Below are 17,927 nucleotides of genomic sequence, written 5' to 3' on the forward strand. Positions count from 1 at the left end.
ATATGGGGTCGAGCAGGCGATGGTCGCAGGCGCCCAAGGTAAACTCAGGCGCCGAAGTGGCAAAGCGCGCATCGAGAGGCCGCCTCTCATCCGCATCCGTCCTCAGAAACTCAAAGCATCTCACCTCTTGACTCCTAGCCTGCTGGCCTCGCCGCGCCCGCATCAGACCCTCCTGTGCCGCAGCAGTTTCAGTTTCGGAACTGGGTTGAGAAGGGCGGGACGTTCGCGCCTGAGAAGGGTGCGTAGGATCACTCGTTGCGTCAGGAATGCCTCACCGATGTACGTTAGATAGGTCGCTATCACCTCTATGTGTCCTACGCATGCCGTGAGTCGCACTACTCGTATCACCTTACGCATGCTAACCTGTTCTGCTATTATCATGGGCAACGCGCACTCTGATCATGCGCAAACTAAAGGAGCTCGAAGACTTCATCGACGTCAGCGTCATCTGCCCGCATATAGGCGAGCGCGGCTGGCCCTTCGTGAGCGTCGACGTGTTCCCGGGCGCGAACGCGGACCCGCTGCGCGGCGCGCAGCACGTCAAGGACCTCTACCTCCGCGCGGCGCCGGACTATGAGGGCCGCTTCACGGTCCCCATCCTCTGGGACAAGCAGCAGAACAAGTCGCCATCGTGCGCTTCGACCCAATCTACGTCGGCCACTTCAAGTGCAACATCCGTACGATCTGTGGCGGCTACCCCGCCATCCATCGCTGGTTCCGCAAGCTACTATGTGCCCCGCCCGTACGCCACGCGGAGACCACCGACAACGTGTCGCCGCTCAGGCTCTCGACACCGTCTTCATTCCATCCGCCGTGTATGGCACCTGCGGAGGAGGAGGCGGGCCGCGGGCGGCTCATGATGCTCTTCCGAGTCATCCCGTGCGCGTTCGCAGCCCTCGCTGGATGGTGGTACGTCCGGAGGCAGACACGAGGGTACGTTCACTATGTGAGGCGCTCCGTGGCTTCTGCTGATCCTAGTATGCAGAGCCATTCGTCTACCTGACAGAGACACAGGCCCAAGATACGTGTCGTCGACACGCTCGCATCAATGCCCTACTTCATCGTGGCAGCATTGGGAGCGACACGTCGGAGACGATGGTAGAAAATTTTGATGCCACGACAAGCATGCGCACGCGCAGTGCGTACCGGTTGGTGCCTATCAACAAGGATGCGCGGATCCTGAGATTCGAGGATGAGGAGTAGGATAGGGGAGGTATATCGGTTAGCTATGTTGTCTCTTGATGTATGTACAGTGTAGTCTACTACCTTGCTTTCGCTGTACATCGACACTCATCTATGTATCATATTTATTTCACCTCAGCGCACCATGTTGTTGGCCATAGCCATTCGAAACCTGGCCTATACATACATAGTAATGTTTAACCTTATCGGGATCGTCTGAGTGGCGGGTGCGTTGTGGACAAGGGTGACATGAGTCCTACATACGGCGGTGGCGCGCCGAGGGGCCGCCGAGGGCGCTTGGAAGCTGACCCGTCCCTGTTGCAGTATGACGGCGCCCCGGCCCGGGCCCGCTAGCACTCAGTACAACGCGACGGCATCAAAACGACTCTGCGACGTCCGCTACATTTGGCCTAACTGCCGCCGCCCAACTCTTCTGATACTATGTACTAGTCTCCGTTGCCGACCATAAAAGAACGACAAGCGCTTTTATGACTATGTACATACTTAGTCTTCTGCTACGACCTTATGCCAATTCGTCAGCAACGGCACCCTGGCGATCATCCATGCACTGCAGCTCTCCTCCGCATCCTCTGTCCTGACTATGTACTTCGAGCGACCATGGCGACTACCTCGACGTCCCTGTACGCGTTGGGCGCGAAGATAGCGGTCCCGCCGACGTGAGCGGCGAAGACGATGCTGACGTGCTTCACAACGGTAATGAGAAGACCCTTGTGGGTGCGCGAGAGGGGTTCTCAGAGCTCAGTCACGGTATCGCCTAAGCAAGTGTAAGGGCCTGGAGAGGGCCCCATGGCCACTCTGGCGGCTGGCCCGAGTGCTGGGAGCACGACATCGACTCCGCGCGTTGCTTCGGTGAGTTCTTCGCAATCGGTGAGCTGCCCTCAAGCTTCGACCGCCAATGTGGGTAGTAATTATGCCTGCATTCTTTCCAGACGAGCCCAGAAGACAGGGTACGGGCGGCTGCTAGCCTCAGGCTCTTGAAATTTCCACAACCTTGCTATCGATATTTAGGACCGGCGGCCCCGCTGAGGGCGAACGGGCATAACACCCTGGATGTGGACGTAAATACGAGTAGAATATTGTACGGTGAACTGGAAACCAAGAGGGGTCTAACAGTATGGCGAACAGTGCTGGATGGTGAGTGAATGGTTCGAGTTGCGGCTCGTGGCTGACGCCCATCCAATAGGCATGCACCGTTCCGAACAGGCGGGACAGACGGAACTGGAGCTTTTAGCCCAGTATGTACTTACGAATCATAGGACCAGCAAACAAATGGAAGTGAATTGCTACTTCGTACTGATGTCGCCGCCTATCTCGTTACTGATATCCGCTCGGAACATCGACGTCTCGAGGGCTGTAATACCTTTCAGATTTGGCTCTTCGCATATCGCAAGGCACAGCCGAAGTTTTCTATTTACACTGCTGCGATTCTCTATTGAGGGGCCCACTTCCTTTGACTTTCGACTCCTAACACACAATGTCACGAGCACAGGTAGCAGCGACGGATGTGCAAGACGCGGACACAGTGTTGGTCGACAATATCAACAAGGTTTCGGACATAATGGTGGACGCAAAGCCGGTTGCTTCAGCGAACACAGAGGAACCCGTGGTGACTCGGAGGGTACGTGCATCGTTCACTTTACCCCCTTCGAATGGACAACCGCTGATTGATTCATACAGGAGCTTTGGAGTTACTACCGTGCGTTCATTCATGCGTTTGTGCATATTCACCAACGTCTAATCCAAGAACAGTGTACTGCAACGCAGCAACAAACGTGAGTGGATTCTAGTCCAAGCACTGGGTCGTCGCTAAAAATATGCCCAGGGAGTCGGACCTTTGAGTATGTATGCTCATAGCGTCGAAATTTAGGATCGATCACTGCTAATCATATCGCTCAGTCTACTACTTGATTCTCTTCCAGGGCTTCGCCACTTCCGCCGGCTGGGACCCTTCTCAAGGCCCTGGGTCTACATGCGCAAACTCTGGGCAATGTGTCCTTCCTTGGGGTAGTGGCACCAAGTCCGTCAGCTCCATTGTGCTCGTCGCAAATGGCATCAGTTTTGCGGTACGCTATCAACAGATCAAGGATGTGATAAGATTGGGTCTAACTTGCTGTAGATCATGACTGTCCTATTCACGTCAATCGGCCCAATAGCCGACTACGGCACAGTTGGACGCTGGCTGCTGCTCGTTGTCACCATTATCTTTTGGGGTTCCCAGTTCGCCAGCATGGCTCTTACGAGTATGTCTTTCGCGCTTCTCTTTGCAATCGTACGCAGTAATCGCGTGGCGCTTCGTAGAACCCTCACGCTGGGAGGCTGTGATGGTCCTTTACATAGTTTCCTACGTTTCGTACGGCGCGATTCTCGTTTTCGCAGCAGCTGTGTTCCCGCGGCTGGTGCGCAACACTCCACATGCTCGCCGCGTGCGAGAGAAGTTAGACAACCAGGAGATCACCGGGGAGCAAAGCGAGCTTGAAGAAAGCCTAGAGAAGAATCGGATCAGCAATATTAGCGTGGTACGTGACATTATGTTATTGTATCTATGTGTGCTAAGGGAAGATGCAGTGGCACAGCTTCGTTGGAACCATCCCTATGCTATGCCTGGACTTGGCGATTTTGTTACCACTCGCAAATAACGTTCTGGTCGATAGCTACACGATAGTTCTGTAGGTGCTCACTGATCGTGATCGCTATGGCACTTGCACTCATCTTATGTCTATGCAGCACGAACGTGTACTCAGTGCTCCTCGGCGTATGGTGGTGTGAGTGTTCCGCCTACATTGATACTGTGCCTTTTGATTGATCAATTTTAGTCATCTTCCAACAGCCCCGCCCCGGACCTCCGCTTCCTAAAGGCGAGCACTACCTGACTATTGGCTGGAAGCAGGTCAGTCACGTTGTCTTTCCCAGTAATGGCTGCAATTGACAGGCCGGTTTGCTATAGATCTGGATCGTCCTGAAGCAATGGAGGAAGCTGCCATATACCTTCGTCTATCTCTTCGCCTTCTTCCTGCTCTCCGATGTAAGTTTGCCTTTTCACGTTGCCGTCCTTCTGAGGTACTATTGCACTACAGGGAATGAACACCACTGGCACGCTCGTCACTATCTGTCAAAACGATCAAGTCCAGTTCTCGTTTTTGCAGAGCACGTATCTTACCCTTGCGCAAGCCGTCGCAGCCACTGCCGGGTAAGCTTAACAACGACGTGTAACTGCGTAGCCTCACATCTGTTTCCAGCATACTCGGTTTCTGGTGGATTCAAAAATACTGGAAGATTTCTACGAAGAAGATGGTGAGTTATTGGTCCAATGCCAAGATGCGTACAGCACTCAGACAATATCCATGGTATATGCCATAGTTTGCGGTCACGAACGTCTTCACCGTCCTAATCCCATTGTGGGGTATGATCGGCCTGTGGACAACGAATTTTGGTTTCCGCCAAACTTGGGAGTTCTGGTAGACATGCAGGCCTTTACTTCAGACGCCGATCACTCACTAACATTCTACAGGGCGTACAATGTGGTCTTCGGTCTGTTTCAAGGCCCATACTACTCCTACGCGCAAACCATGATGGCAGAACTCGCGCCGCCTGGCTTCGACAACATGGTATGTCTTCCCTAGATTGATTTCCACCGCACAGGCCGTGACCTGCCTGTCCTTGACAAGTTCTTCGGATTGTTTGGGCTGTCGAACCGCGCGTCGTCATTGATCGGGCCGAATGTCATCCAAGCCATCATCAATGAGACGCAGAACAACTGGAAGGGCTTCCCGTTCCTCTTCGCTTTGTGCGCCGCTGCATGTTTGGTCATCTGGCTTGGTACGCCTTACATTGCGTTTCTTTACGACGCTAAATGGGCTAATGTCTACGATAGGTGTAGATGTGGTGAAGGGTCGCCGAGACGCTGTCGCGTGGGCGGAGCAGAATCGGTCAGATGCGGCGACGAGCACATACGTTGAGGGCGTATTGTCGGACTCAAGCCTGGACTCCGGGGAGAAACAATGAGGGGGCTAGACATTGCGAGCGTCTGATAAGAGCTGTAGGAATGAACAGCCATGACTTCGCGCGATGTTGGAGAGAATATGCGTGCGTTGCAAGTGGGAAATTCCCGTGTCATTATCGGACGCTCAATGCAAGACATCGAACAAGGTAATTTGCTATCAGTCGGGCTTAGAGGGCTTGTCTGTGGGCCCGGGGGTAACTGTCAGGATGTGCGCCGAATGGCGTACTGAAGTAGCCTAGGGAGGCTCATACTCACACGGATCTGTTCGCTGTGGGTTGTGTGTGGGGCGTCAGGTATTGCTGGAACGCGAAACGGTTGCAATTGGTGTGAGTAGGTGAGTGGATGATGATCCAAGCCGTTGAGATGTTTGGGTTGTGACTGACGCTCGTGCAGAAGAGCCTCGTCCCCAGGTAGGCTACGAGACGCGAACCCTGGACAACATCGCTGTTGCTCGACGTTGTTGAGCGTAACGCCCAGTACGGAAGAACCACAGGATCATCAATCTCGTTCTGAATATTCAAGTCTATTTGCGCATGTCGTCCTCTATCCAGCTCAGGTATTTCATATTCACTCCTTCTATGCTTGGAGCATCCATGCCTTGATAATTTGTCTATCGTGACAGGAGAGTTCCAGCCTTCAGTGCTTCTCAGATAGTGAGACCGTGGATATAACAAGGCGGACCTGGCTTATCATCTCCACACGACTGCTGCGCCTTGTTGAGGTGAACATCTCTCAACTCTCGCGTCTCTCAGCGCAGGATGTCCCAGCCCAAGCGAACACAGGCAATTGACGCTGCCCAGGACGTGGACACAGTTGAGGTGAACGACCTCGACAAAGGCATAGATGCGGTTGAGGTGCCAGTCATCGCTTCGACGAGTGCATCGGAGCCTCTGGTGACTCGTAGGGTGCGTACTACTTCATTTACTGTGCTTCTCTTTGATAAGAGATATCCATTCATGCAGGAACTTTGGAGCTACTACCGTAAGTTCGTTTCACAATGTTCATGCATATCTAATCCCACCACATAGTGTACTATAACGGAGACAATGTGAGCCGATTCTATTCACGTGCTGAGTAGCTGTTCCTAAGATGAGAGCCAGGGGGTCGGGCCTACCAGTATGTATGCTCACAATATTGGGGTACGGCATCGACCATGGCTGAGTGGCATACTACATAGACTACTCCTTGACTCTCTTCCTGAGCCTGGCAACTTCCGCTGGTTGGGACCCGTCTCAAGGCCCTGGATCCACATGTACAAATTCTGAGCAATGTGTTCTGGCTTGGGGTAGCGGCACCAAGTCTGTCAGCTCCATCGTGCTCATTGCAAATGGTATCAGTTTTGCAGTAAGTTCCGTTTAGATACTCGACTGCGATGCAATCGAATCTGACTCGCTGTAGATCATGACTGTCCTGTTAACGACAATTGGGTCAGCAGCCGACTACGGCACCTTTGGACGTTGGTTGCTGCTCGTCGTCACCGTGATTTGTTGGGCTTCCCAATTCGCCAGTATGGCCCTCACAAGTATGTATTTCGCGTTTCTCCTCGCATCTGTGCGCAACAGACATCATGCTTCCTAGAACCCTCACGTTGGGAAGTCGCGATGGTCGTCTACATCATTTCCTATGTTTCGTATGGTGCGACCCTCGTCTTCTATGTTGCTGTGTTCCCGCGATTGGCGCGCAATACCCCACATGCTCGCCACCTGCGCGACAGACTAGAGAACCAGGAGATCTCCAGAGAGGAGTATGAGCTTGAAGAGAGCCTAGAGAGAAACCACGTCAGCAACATCAGCACGGTGCGTGACATTATGCTACTTTGCTTATGTGCGCTGACGCAAGAAGTAGTGGCATAGTAATGTCGGGTACATCTTCGTCCTATGTCTAAACTTGGCGGTCTTGCTGCCGCTCGCAAACAATGTCTTGGTCGACAACTACACCATAGTTCTGTGGGTGCCCAAGCGCTCACATATTGCGCTCGCCGTTGCACGTGTACCAATCTCACCTCAATCTATGATAGGACAAACATGTATTGGGTGATCCTCGGTATATGGTGGTGTGAATGGCCTACTTACAGCGATGTGTTGCTCCCTTGTTGACCGGTTTCAGTCATCCTCCAACAGCGTCGACCTGGACCTCCGCTTCCCCAGGGAGAGCATTACCTAACTATCGGCTGGAAGCAGGTCCGTCGAATTGTCTTTCCCAACCGGTGTCTTATTGATGCGGCGGCTTCACATTAGATCTGGATGGTTCTGAAGCAGTGGAAGAAGCTGCCATTCACCTTCGTCTACCTCTTCGCTTTCTTCCTGCTCTCTGATGTAAGTCCATGTATCCACGTTACTACACTGCACGCACCCACTAATGATTGTATCGTAGGGCCTGAACACTACCGGCACACTTGTGTCTATCTGTCAGAATGACCAATTCGAGTTTTCCTTTCTCCAGAGCACGTACCTTGGCCTCGCACAAGCTTTCACTTCCACTGCAAGGTACATTTAACGGCCATGCATAGCCTCATGGACTCACTGCCATAATTTCTCAAGTACAATTGGCGCTTGGTGGATCCAAAAGTACTGGAAGATTTCGACGAAGAAGATGGTAAGTAGCAGGATCTCGATACAAGACGCGTACAACATCCGCTCAGTGCTCAAAATACACTTCACAGTTTGCATTCACAAACGTGTTCACGGTCCTGATACCTGTGTGGGGCATGATCGGACTGTGGACAACGAAATTTGGTTTCCACCAAGTTTGGGAGTACTGGTATACAGGCATACCTTCGTTGAAGACGAAAATCGCTCATGTCTTTACTATAGGGCGTACAATGTAGTCTCCGGTCTGACCCAAGCACCGTACTACTCTTACTCGCAGACCATGATGGCAGAACTCGCGCCGCCCGGCTTCGACAACATGGTATGTCTGTTTCGGCTGTACACACACCAACGGGAACTCGAGTAACTCTGTCCAGTTTTTCGCATTGTTCGGCCTATCCAACCGTGCATCGTCGATGATTGGACCGAACGTGATCCAAGCTATCATCGGCGACACGCAGAACAACTGGAAAGGCTTCCCGTTCCTGGTCGCTCTATGCTCTGCGGCTAGTCTTGTCATCTGGTTCGGTGCGCTTCGCATCCTTCATTCGCGTGGTGTCATATATGCTCACTACTATGCACTAGGTGTGGATGTGGAGAAGGGTCGTCGAGATGCTGTCGCGTGGGCGGAGCAGAATCGGCCAAATGCAGCGACAAGCATGCATGGCGAGGGCGTATTACCAGCCTCGCGCGACTCTGTGAAGAAATCATAAGATCGCGAACAACATCCTGGCGGTTGTGACAAAAGCTGTGGGTAGAGAACTTTGCATGGTACTAGATTGATGCTAGACGAAATGAGATTGCGCACGCTACTCAAAGGACATCCCACTTGTCACACCGGAAGCACGACACAAGCAGTCGAACGAAGTAAGTGCTAAGTACTAGAGGGCTTGATTTAGGACACGAAACGGTGCCTCAAAGAGAATTAGTCCTTCTCCAACAATCACTACGGGAGTTGACAGCGGGTCACCAACGTCCGTGGGACCGTGTGTCACGGTGGTGCTTTGACGGGATAAAACGAACCCTCGAGGACCGAATTCGTCTTCCTCCGAAATGGCATTGGTTGCCGCTGAAATGTGCTTCGAAAGTTTCTCTGCTGTGCTACTGATAATTACTTTTCTCAGGGTAACGTTCGGAGCCAACTCCTTCGCCGGATCGAACCTGTACTATGCTGCAAGCCTATATCAAACTGGAGTGAGTGCCACTATCTCAGGACATGACATCCGGGTCGTTGGTGTAGCGCCTTCGAGAGCTGAGTCGAATGTTCTTCCTCAGGGGTCTAAACCGCCCGGGTGGCTACAAGAACACTACTGCTCAGGAAGCTTTCGATGCCTGTCTAGCACACGTCCTCAATCACGTCCACACTACCCTCGGTCAACCTTGGAAGGACCTCAATGATTACATATTTGGTCTCGAAGCCGAAACCGAGGTTAGGATAGGCAACGTGAGTACCACTGAGTTTTTAAGGCATGCCAGTAAGCTGAATAGTGCATCCGGCTTCAACAGGGCCAAACCTTCATTGAAGACCACCAACAATGGTAGGTGCTTGTTGAATTACAACGACTCGTGACACGATTGGTCTTGAGATCATACCTCGTACAGGCAATGCGACCGCGCTAGCACAATCAAAACGGAGCTCAATGGCAACACTGGGGTATGTTCTGCGCTATATCCGCATGTGTTCATTCGTCCGACATATTCCCCGCAGCGGTTCTACCTGTCAGATAGTCGTGCTCACTGGTGGCGAATCGTGGATGATGTCTGAATTCGTGCAGCCCGACTTTCTCACATGTCCTGCCCTGGACGTCATCTCTATCCATACCTACGCCGTCACGGACTACTACACGTCGTCCATTGAGAGCTACGTCCAGCAGGTGCTCCATGCACGGAAGAAACTGATCATGGAGGAATGGTAAGTCCCGCTTCCCCGCAAGTTCCCTCTCCCACGTCCGCATCTGCGTGCGATGGAAGCCCAACCTGCTAACTGCGAGCGGTACCATCATTAGGGGTGCTTGCTATTGTAACACGTCGAATAATGACTGTTCGTACGGCGGCGCCCTTCCCACCGCCACACGCAAGATCAACGTTCAGTGACAGCCTGAGTGTGCAGCCAATAAGTATCACGGCTGCCGGCCTACCCTGGCTCTACTTACGCGGAGGTCATCCCAAACGCAAATCCAATGTGAGTCTATGTACGCCTCGTGCCAAAGTCAGGAGCTGAGAAGAGACAGTTTGTCCGCCCGCAGTGGGACGGTGACTATGAAATCGGGGCTGTGGATGACCCTTCGTGGAGCACTCTGCAGCAGGCTGCTCGAGACGCACTCAGCGCCCCCGCGGCGTTCGACTTCTCGGCTTATCTATTGTAAATACTCGGGGATATTCAAACATTGCGAATTCATTCCGTGGGCTATGGCAACATATTCTCACTTCCGCCCCACAATCTCGCGCTGCAACATCTACGTCGTGCATAATGCGTTGCGAGGCACCTTCCGTGGTACGTCTCCTGTACATGTGAGCCTGTCAGAGGCTGCCCGGAGGCTATTTGCTTATCTCGTGCGCGTGCCATCTTCCCGCTTACCTCGCCTTCGACCCCTGTTTACTGAGTATTCCAAAAGTGCTCTGACCCCAGAAGCCTCACGCGTGGTGGAAGCTTGCGGGACTAGTGGTGGTATCGTGTGCCGTGGTATTGATTGCGTGATACAAACGTGTATGCGTGCTAAAGTGCTACAGCCAATCCGGACAGCGAGAGCTACATCGTACTGTACAGTATCGGAAAGGGCCAACACGAGCCTCTGATTAGCCCGTGCGGGTGTGATGGGTACGAGCCAAAGGTAAATCGAGCCGCGCGATAGACAAACGGGGCATGAGGTCGTGAGACGTAGTATGGCTAGTGGTATCTGGAAATCACGAAGAGCTCGTCTCTGTGGTGTAGACGTGGACTGAAGCCACGTCCCAGTATGCGTTGGAAAAGCCCCCCGGGTTCGCGTTGACGTAGTCTGCAGCAGGCATTAGTAGGAGCTTGCATGAACTTGGCAAGATGACTTCACCGACGCAGGTGCCCGAGCAGCCAGCGCTGCTGTAGACGGAGCTCTGACCAGCCCAATCTCCGCCTGTGATAATGATCAGTACAACGTGCATGTCATCCAATAGCATCAGGAGGCTTACAGAGCGTGATGTCGAAAATGATGTTGTTGGAGCTGAAGACTGAGGAGAGGTCGCAGCTTGTGTTCGGGAAATACGCAGCAGGCGTGCCCTAGAATACAGGAATGTCTCTAGTAAGTGATTATGTCGCACTAGCGCCGACGCGGCGGCATTTAAGCGAGGCGACATACCCAGTTATCAGTGTTCACTGTGCTGGCCCCGCTAGAAACGTCCGAGGGAACGCTGCCGTCGGTACGGGACCAGAACCAGACCTTGACCTCCGATGACGTGCGCTCCATGGTATACCAGCCTCCGCCAGCAGAGTTGAAGTCCGGACCGAAGCTGTTCGTCGTGGGGTTCTGAACGCCGCATCCGGAGTTTCCGTCGGTGTTCACATCGCAGTCGTTAGACTGGGGCGTTCTATGAATTGGTGAGATCATAAACATTGGTCTACCTGGGGTGATATGCTTACCCGCTCTCGTCCCGAGACGAGGGCATCGAGCAGGTGCTGCCTACGTGCAAAGATACCAAGTTCGGAGAGACGGAGTTGACACCTTCGATCCTAGTATATCACGGCGGATCAGTGTGCGATCGGCCCGCGAGGGAAGCACAACTCACTTATCAAGTGAACAGAGGGCATGAGAACATTCAGCGGGTGGAACTTAGGTCTACATACTCGGAGTCACACTCACGATGTCGACTTCACCACCTGCGGGCCAGTTGCCGTCGTTCGTTTCCCAGAATGCCGGCCAGGTAGCACAACCCTCGGGCATATGCCGCACATCGATGCTATCGGAAAGTCAGCGTAAGTACAAGCGAGCAGAGGCTAACACCGGAGCTTACACGACAACGTGGTAGTCGTACGCAGTGTTGCTCTTGATGCGCACGCTGTTCCTCCCACCGTCACTGCTCGACAGCACCGTAGTATCGTCGACGCGCATGATCAGCGTATCAGATGATACATAGGTCAAGTTGTCGTTCAGCGCTGTGGTCTGGTCGACATAGGTTCTAGTGTGCATGAATCGGCGTCAGCACCTATCCCATCGTGACATCGCATGAAACAATGCAGAGGCGCCAGGCGCGTTGGCGGCGTAGTGGCGCGCTAGCAAGCAAGCAAGCAAACTTACACTCTGCCTCCCGTAGGGTCGGCTTCGGCTTCGAACGACCAGGAGTTCAGAAAGTCTTGTCCAACGTACGTGTCGCCGATGGTCCACGTCCCCCCGAGAGTCTCGAGTGCCAGCGCTGAGATAACAAAGACGGAGAGTGTGAACTGCATGGTTGAACCGATGAGAGGGACTTAGAGCGAAGCCGAACAAGAGTCTGGCCATCGCTGGACTGCAGAGAGCCCTTTATATCATGAACGCAACGAGGCCGCATGAGGTTGCGACCGGCCGAATGACATTGTCACAAGGGTCCGCGATCTGACATGCAAGCTTCGGGTGCATATGGACAGCAGTGTGCGCGCGACCATCTGCGATTGCCATGTTAGTACACTAGCGTCAGTGTCCCGGGCCTCCGGGAGAGAGTCCGTCCACCTCATCTCACAGCGCCGCCCGTCCCATGAGATTCAAGACACGCAGGGCGCGTCCGGGGGCACCCATGACCATTCCCAGTTGCATTACCTCGGACGTCGAAGCGACATCCCCGTCCAATCCTAGCCCCGAGTGAAAAGTGCCTCCCGTCACGCCGCCCTTCGTTTGCATTCTGTTCAGATGTTGCACGCGGTGCTCACCTATCATATGCGGAAGTGTACTAAGTCCTTTCTAGGAGGAAGTGATCAAGCGACCAATGGCAATCGAGGACAAATTCCGCGGCGTCTTGAAAGACACAGCGTTGTAACGATCGATCAGGCTGCGATGTTGCCCGGGATGCATGCGCGGCGAGGCGTACAGTTACGGACGGACGTCGCATGAGGACGTGGAGTGTTGGGTACATGAGTCCTGCATGTGACAGCATTTTGAGAAACGTTCCGAGGACACTCGACGGAGAGTAGAAAGATGACAGTACCTGCGACGGAACCCATGATGACCGCTGAGCTTCCTCCCGTTACTTCTCCGGGAGCCCGATGAAGAGCGCATCCACACGTGAAAGGCGATAACGCCGAACGGGGCAAATCAAGACTTGCGTTGCAGATCTAACTACCAGGGAGGAGGCGCGTAGTAACTCAAATCAGCATCAGTTACTTAGTTACCGTCCACTGCGATCAGGTGGGCTAGACCCTCGGTCCATGCCGGGGCGCATGGCGAACAGACTCGCCAGGTGCATTCCACAGACGGTGACAGCTGGTGACAGATGCGACCGAGGTGCAATTTGCACACTATTGAAGCCCTTGTCGTCCAGACTACGCGCTTCAAAGTAATGTGCCTCAGCTATAACTTCGGCCCGATCGTATTTGTCTGCCACTACCACCAAACGTGCGATGACGACATGACTTCTGAATCTCATGTTCAGTCGTGCAGCGGGGAAGGTTGAGTTCATTCGACTCACCTGACGAAAACATTGCATGAGAAGCCATCGTAATGCAGTATGTACCAGCGATACGCGCTGACAGCCTCCATCATGCGGTCTGCGGTCCAAATCGGCTGTTTCGTCCTGACTTCACGAACAACAGTGCAGATTTGGGCAGGCACTGCTGACTATTGCTGTCGGGTTCACGGGATGCATCGCATGGCTGTAGTAATGCTCAAGTCATCATGTTCAAATGGACTTGTGTGCAGCAGCCGGCTGGCATTGGGCCGAACGATGGCGTATGGAACACATCCATGTTTAGTGAGGGATGCAGTGAGAACCTTGTGCGAGCGTACCTTAGCATACTGCACGTCCACGATAGTCGTTCCCTCTAGAAGCGCAGTTCATAGTATCTGCGCTGCCGGTACGCGGGCCCAGTCTCCCAGCAACCGAGCTTCCTCTTCCACAGCACGGATCGCATCGACGACCTCTTCCCCCGCACTCATGTCCAGTTTCATCATGTCCCGCTCAAATAGGCTTCCGAACCTCTTCACAAGCCCGTCTATCTCCCCAACTACGGAGACACTGCTCAGGTCCACAATGGCGGAGGCGTCGGCGATGCATCCCGCCTTCACGTCCGCCAGCCCGCACGCGATGATTTGGTCGAACCATCCCCGAGGTTCCCGGGTGACGTTCATGGCGAACCCGTGCGTCGTCAGTCTATGCCTCACCTGCACACCAATGCTGGCGATCTTGGTCTGTGCATCCAGGAATACACCGGTGTGCTCGCTTGGCGCGTGCTGCATTCCGTGGGCCTCCGCAAGATGCATCTCGATCGTTTTTTGCATTTTGCAGATATATTCGCGTATGCCAAGGGGCGGGGTCGAGCGTCCGAGATCGAGTAGCGGATATCCGACGATCTGTCCGGGGCCGTGGTAGGTGGTCTGACCGCCGCGTTTGGTCGCCACGAAGTCCGCGCCAATGTGCGTTAACCGGGCGGCTTCAGCTTCGACTTCTGGCGATGTGAGCAGCTGCCTCCGCCCCGCGGTGTAGACGGGGCGGTGTTGGAGCAGAAGTAGGTAGTCCTGGTGCTGGCCGGAGCGCCGGCGTAGAAGCTGGATCTGGTGTATTCGTTCCTGAAGAGCCAAGGTGCGCGCATATGGAAGAGGCAGCTGAAAGTAGTGGTATAGAATCGGCGGAAGCGACATGAGCCCCTAGATTCAGCAGGAGATTATGTGGGACGCGCCCGGGACGTAAAGAGCGTACGGAGAGTCCAACGACTTGCGATGATTCGGAGCGACGTAGGTCGTCAGCGAGCTGGTCGTGTCCAAGTCGCGTCGGAGCCCGTGAGTCACCCTTATTAATTTCGAGATGTAAGTACTAAGTAACACTCCTACTTACTGGATAATGTAAGCCCCAGAAAGGGATGTCTGCCTCTGGCACTTGATTACGGTTCGTGCCAAGTCCGTGCAGGCGCCCATAGGAGACCGTCTCATGATTGCTGCTCGTTCCTTCCGCCGAGTCCCAGACTCCCAAGCAAGAGCAACATGACCAGCTGCACGTTAACCCCCATCTGTCCTGCGTTTGCCCTGATCAGCTCCTTGCATCCTACGGACCAGAGAGTAACGCCGCCTTTCTGCCTAAGTTATGTCACCGAAGGAAAGACGTAGCTTCATTATTGGTGCGGGTTGTACCGCATTCATCAAAGTGAGTCTGCGGTCACTCCAAGGTTCCGGAGAAATCTGACGATATTTTGCGCGCAGCCCAGAGGAACGAGGTCCACTGAGGACGTGTGTACCTCGTAAACTGATCTGACACTACGCCAATGAACATTGAATACTCGCAGATGGGATTGGAAGCCGCTACCAAGGCTCTCCTCGATGCGGGTCAGATAACTCGAGCACCCTATTTCTGCAGGGCCCAGGACCACCTAACATATTTTGGCAGGTATCACATATGACGCAGTAGAGACAGCGTTCGTGGGGTACTGCTACGGAGACTCTACGTCCGGTCAGGTAAGTCGTCTGTACGCGCGCGTGTGAAGTTTCCCAACTGACCTTCATGCCGTCAGCGATCCCTCTACAACTTGGGCCTGACCGGCATCCCTATCACGAACGTGAACAACAATTGTTCGACGGGAAGCACCGCCCTGTATCATGCGAACAACATGGTGGCTTCTGGCTTGGTGGAGTGTGCCCTCGCGCTGGGCTTCGAACGTATGGCCCCAGGCAGCCTTGGGACGCATTTCCCCGACCGCCCGTCTCCTATTCAGACATTCAGTGATGCAACGGCGGAAGCGGAGCACAGCCTGAGCAGCGGTGTCAATCACGGGCCGAATGCACCCAGGATGTTCGCTAACGCCGCACAGGAATACATGGACAAGCACGGTGCAAGTATGACGCACCTCGCGCAAATAGGTTCATAGCTCGTGTTTCTGCTGTGGTATCTGGCTGACCCTAGAGTCAGCTGCCAAGAACCATAAGCACTCCGTCCACAACCCATACTCGCAGTTCCGCAATGGGTGGAGTGTCGAGCAAGTGCTCGCAGCGCCGAAGATCAACAAACAGTTGACTAAGTTCATGTGCAGCCCGACTTCGGTGCTTCAGCTATATCCTCGAGCCATACACACTACTAACCACAGACCAGGATGGCGCCGCCTGCTGCATCGTCGCATCCGAGGACTTCGTACATGAGCATGGCCTCGAGAACCAAGCAATCGAGATCGTAGCCCAGGCCCTCTGTACCGACGAGCCGTCAGCATTCGAGAGCAAGAGCGCAATGGAGATCGTTGGCTATGGCATGACGAGGAATTGTGCAGACAAGGTCTTCAAGAAGGCGGGCTTCGGAGAGGGCGAAGGCAGGGACCAAGTCGGCGTTGTCGAGTTGCACGATTGCTTCGCTGCGAACGAGGTCTGTGATTTTGCAATCGGAACGGCGTCAATCGACTGAATGTTCGGCCCATAGCTTGTGACGTATGAGGCATTGGGGTTGTGCGGCCATGGTGAAGCGCACAAGATGGTCGAAAAGGGCGACAATACGGTGGGCGCAAAGGAGTTCGCGTCTACTGCGTAGCACTGAAACTGTTCCTGAAGTATGGCGGAAAGTACGTCGTGAACCCCAGCGGCGGTCTTGAGGCAAAAGGTCATCCCTTGGGCGCAACCGGTCTCGGCATGCACTTCTACATCGCTAGTACGCCAGCTTGCTCCACTATCACAAGTTTATCATCGCTGACTCTCGTGGCAACAGTGCAACTTCGAGACTGTACGTCTGCAGGCTGGTCGTTGCAATCTGAACAACTAACTCTCCTTGTCTGTCTCAGGGGCTGGACCGATGCAGGCGCCTGGGCTCCTCGACATCGCCGACCGCAGGGGTAAATACGGCCTCGTCCACAACATCGGCATCGGCGGCGCAGTCGTCTGCAGCCTCCTTCGCCGCCCGGAGTTCTACCGCGCCGAAGGCGAAGATGGGCGATCGAGGTACGTACCTGAGTGCTTCGAGCGCGCAGATCCTGACAGACGGACTACGGAATGTAGACTGGGCTACAATCATGCACACGAATGCAGGCCTATCACGAAGGCTGATGTCGACAAGGTCAAGTCTGTCAAGTTCTCGCCATATATCTTTGAGCGGGCGAGGCTTTAGCGGATTCGCGTCGCTATGAGCAATTTTGCGCTTTCACCTGTCAATCGTTGTGTATTCTTGACGCCTTGGGTCCCGGAGAATGCTGTCGATGATCCCGATCGAGGAGGCGCCTGGATGATAGTATCATACAGCGTGCTTAACGTTACAACGTCCGGACGTAGCAGTCATGTCAGCTTGTACTATGAAATGCTCGTAGGTCCATGCCAGAGTGTCTGTTCGGAATAATGTCGTGTCATCGAGTAGCTTAGGGTAACCACACGCTACTTTCCTGCTTGTTTCTTCTTGACTGGGATCCCCACGCCATGTCATCCTCGTCTAGCATCTCTGCCTGCTCATACTGTCAATACTCGAGGTGACCCCACGATATTGATCAACTTACGCGACCTCCACTGCTACTAGATGATGACGAGGCTGAGGATGTTTTCGATGTGATCCGAGACGCAGCATCCATCGAGAATGGCTGGATCATTTGTGAGCCGCATCCTTTTGCTATTACGCTATGTGACTGACGAGCTGTACATGATGTTGTGTCGTGCTAGTCGTCTTGAAGGCGTGTCTCGAAGGGTCCACCGGCTTTTCAGTAGATCGCTGCGCCATGCATTCAGCGCTTCAGCACGCATTTATGTTGCAACAACCGTCATCACATACCTTGCTCGAGAAGTGGATGGTAAGCTTCGTGAGCGACATAATTCGTCTCAGACCGTGGCAATTTCAAAGGCGTCAGTGCCGCAGTCAACTCTGTGAGTAGATGGGAATTTCGGTTCGACCGTCTCCCCGCAACGACGCTGAGTTATATAATGGCAGATCGGTGGCGGCGTCCCTAAATCCTTCAGTCGAATGACAGAATGATTCCGGAACACAACCGGCTCGTTGTTCGCTGCGCAGCAGGCCAAGTAAAGGACAAG

The 17,927-nt window shown here is 53.8% G+C and overlaps 9 protein-coding genes across 9 annotated transcripts; 6 read left to right on the forward strand and 3 right to left on the reverse strand.

Annotated features, from left to right (window-relative positions):
* The first annotated feature begins 81 nt into the window (after positions 1–81).
* Positions 82–931, forward strand: C8Q71DRAFT_47900 (uncharacterized protein). The gene is made up of 2 exons (XM_047918813.1): positions 82–238; positions 289–931. The coding sequence occupies exon 2, from the start codon at positions 402–404 to the stop codon at positions 858–860; it is 459 nt and encodes a 152-aa protein (XP_047778800.1). The 5' UTR covers positions 82–238; positions 289–401; the 3' UTR covers positions 861–931.
* A 1,746-nt stretch (positions 932–2,677) lies between these two features.
* On the forward strand, positions 2,678–5,521 carry C8Q71DRAFT_867177 (MFS general substrate transporter; the record flags this gene model as incomplete). The annotated part of the gene is made up of 17 exons (XM_047928292.1): positions 2,678–2,821; positions 2,881–2,899; positions 2,953–2,975; positions 3,026–3,041; positions 3,100–3,266; positions 3,320–3,443; positions 3,502–3,719; positions 3,769–3,869; positions 3,928–3,965; positions 4,017–4,090; positions 4,148–4,225; positions 4,278–4,390; positions 4,440–4,494; positions 4,561–4,658; positions 4,712–4,808; positions 4,869–5,019; positions 5,075–5,521. 17 exons carry the CDS (start codon positions 2,678–2,680, stop codon positions 5,203–5,205), a joined length of 1,647 nt encoding a protein of 548 aa, XP_047778801.1. The 3' UTR covers positions 5,206–5,521.
* A 440-nt stretch (positions 5,522–5,961) lies between these two features.
* C8Q71DRAFT_867193 (MFS general substrate transporter) lies at positions 5,962–8,599 on the forward strand (the record flags this gene model as incomplete). The annotated part of the gene is made up of 17 exons (XM_047928293.1): positions 5,962–6,108; positions 6,166–6,184; positions 6,232–6,251; positions 6,304–6,319; positions 6,381–6,547; positions 6,602–6,725; positions 6,782–6,999; positions 7,049–7,149; positions 7,221–7,258; positions 7,310–7,383; positions 7,441–7,518; positions 7,577–7,689; positions 7,744–7,798; positions 7,866–7,963; positions 8,017–8,113; positions 8,169–8,319; positions 8,377–8,599. 17 exons carry the CDS (start codon positions 5,962–5,964, stop codon positions 8,502–8,504), a joined length of 1,644 nt encoding a protein of 547 aa, XP_047778802.1. The 3' UTR covers positions 8,505–8,599.
* A 453-nt stretch (positions 8,600–9,052) lies between these two features.
* On the forward strand, positions 9,053–9,707 carry C8Q71DRAFT_857795 (uncharacterized protein; the record flags this gene model as incomplete). The annotated part of the gene is made up of 4 exons (XM_047927440.1): positions 9,053–9,235; positions 9,298–9,329; positions 9,394–9,445; positions 9,516–9,707. 4 exons carry the CDS (start codon positions 9,053–9,055, stop codon positions 9,705–9,707), a joined length of 459 nt encoding a protein of 152 aa, XP_047778803.1.
* Positions 9,645–10,214, forward strand: C8Q71DRAFT_48031 (uncharacterized protein). Its single transcript, XM_047918824.1, has 3 exons — positions 9,645–9,703; positions 9,798–9,973; positions 10,023–10,214. Exons 2-3 carry the CDS (start codon positions 9,827–9,829, stop codon positions 10,155–10,157), a joined length of 282 nt encoding a protein of 93 aa, XP_047778804.1. The 5' UTR covers positions 9,645–9,703; positions 9,798–9,826; the 3' UTR covers positions 10,158–10,214.
* A 481-nt stretch (positions 10,215–10,695) lies between these two features.
* On the reverse strand, positions 10,696–12,208 carry C8Q71DRAFT_796791 (endo-1,3(4)-beta-glucanase-like protein; the record flags this gene model as incomplete). Its single annotated transcript, XM_047925702.1, has 8 exons — positions 10,696–10,787; positions 10,839–10,901; positions 10,957–11,044; positions 11,124–11,352; positions 11,405–11,494; positions 11,605–11,721; positions 11,776–11,940; positions 12,060–12,208. 8 exons carry the CDS (start codon positions 12,206–12,208, stop codon positions 10,696–10,698), a joined length of 993 nt encoding a protein of 330 aa, XP_047778805.1.
* A 1,378-nt stretch (positions 12,209–13,586) lies between these two features.
* C8Q71DRAFT_48084 (chloroplast lipoate protein ligase) lies at positions 13,587–14,725 on the reverse strand. Its single transcript, XM_047918829.1, has 2 exons — positions 13,737–14,725; positions 13,587–13,656 (listed from the first exon to the last, which is right to left on the reverse strand). Exon 1 carries the CDS (start codon positions 14,586–14,588, stop codon positions 13,785–13,787), a length of 804 nt encoding a protein of 267 aa, XP_047778806.1. The 5' UTR covers positions 14,589–14,725; the 3' UTR covers positions 13,587–13,656; positions 13,737–13,784.
* A 141-nt stretch (positions 14,726–14,866) lies between these two features.
* C8Q71DRAFT_48152 (thiolase-like protein) lies at positions 14,867–17,084 on the forward strand. The gene is made up of 12 exons (XM_047918831.1): positions 14,867–15,087; positions 15,144–15,170; positions 15,227–15,266; positions 15,328–15,395; positions 15,452–15,797; positions 15,847–15,977; positions 16,027–16,290; positions 16,345–16,419; positions 16,473–16,569; positions 16,627–16,641; positions 16,700–16,856; positions 16,914–17,084. Exons 1-12 carry the CDS (start codon positions 15,028–15,030, stop codon positions 17,020–17,022), a joined length of 1,389 nt encoding a protein of 462 aa, XP_047778807.1. The 5' UTR covers positions 14,867–15,027; the 3' UTR covers positions 17,023–17,084.
* A 182-nt stretch (positions 17,085–17,266) lies between these two features.
* C8Q71DRAFT_857799 (uncharacterized protein) lies at positions 17,267–17,709 on the reverse strand (the record flags this gene model as incomplete). The annotated part of the gene is made up of 4 exons (XM_047927441.1): positions 17,267–17,350; positions 17,402–17,482; positions 17,533–17,610; positions 17,671–17,709. The coding sequence occupies 4 exons, from the start codon at positions 17,707–17,709 to the stop codon at positions 17,267–17,269; spliced, it is 282 nt and encodes a 93-aa protein (XP_047778808.1).
* Positions 17,710–17,927: the final 218 nt, after the last annotated feature.

This window comes from Rhodofomes roseus, assembly GCF_022264815.1.
Source record: "Rhodofomes roseus strain CIRM-BRFM 1785 chromosome Unknown C8Q71scaffold_10, whole genome shotgun sequence".
Taxonomy (NCBI): Eukaryota; Fungi; Basidiomycota; class Agaricomycetes; order Polyporales; family Fomitopsidaceae; genus Rhodofomes; species Rhodofomes roseus.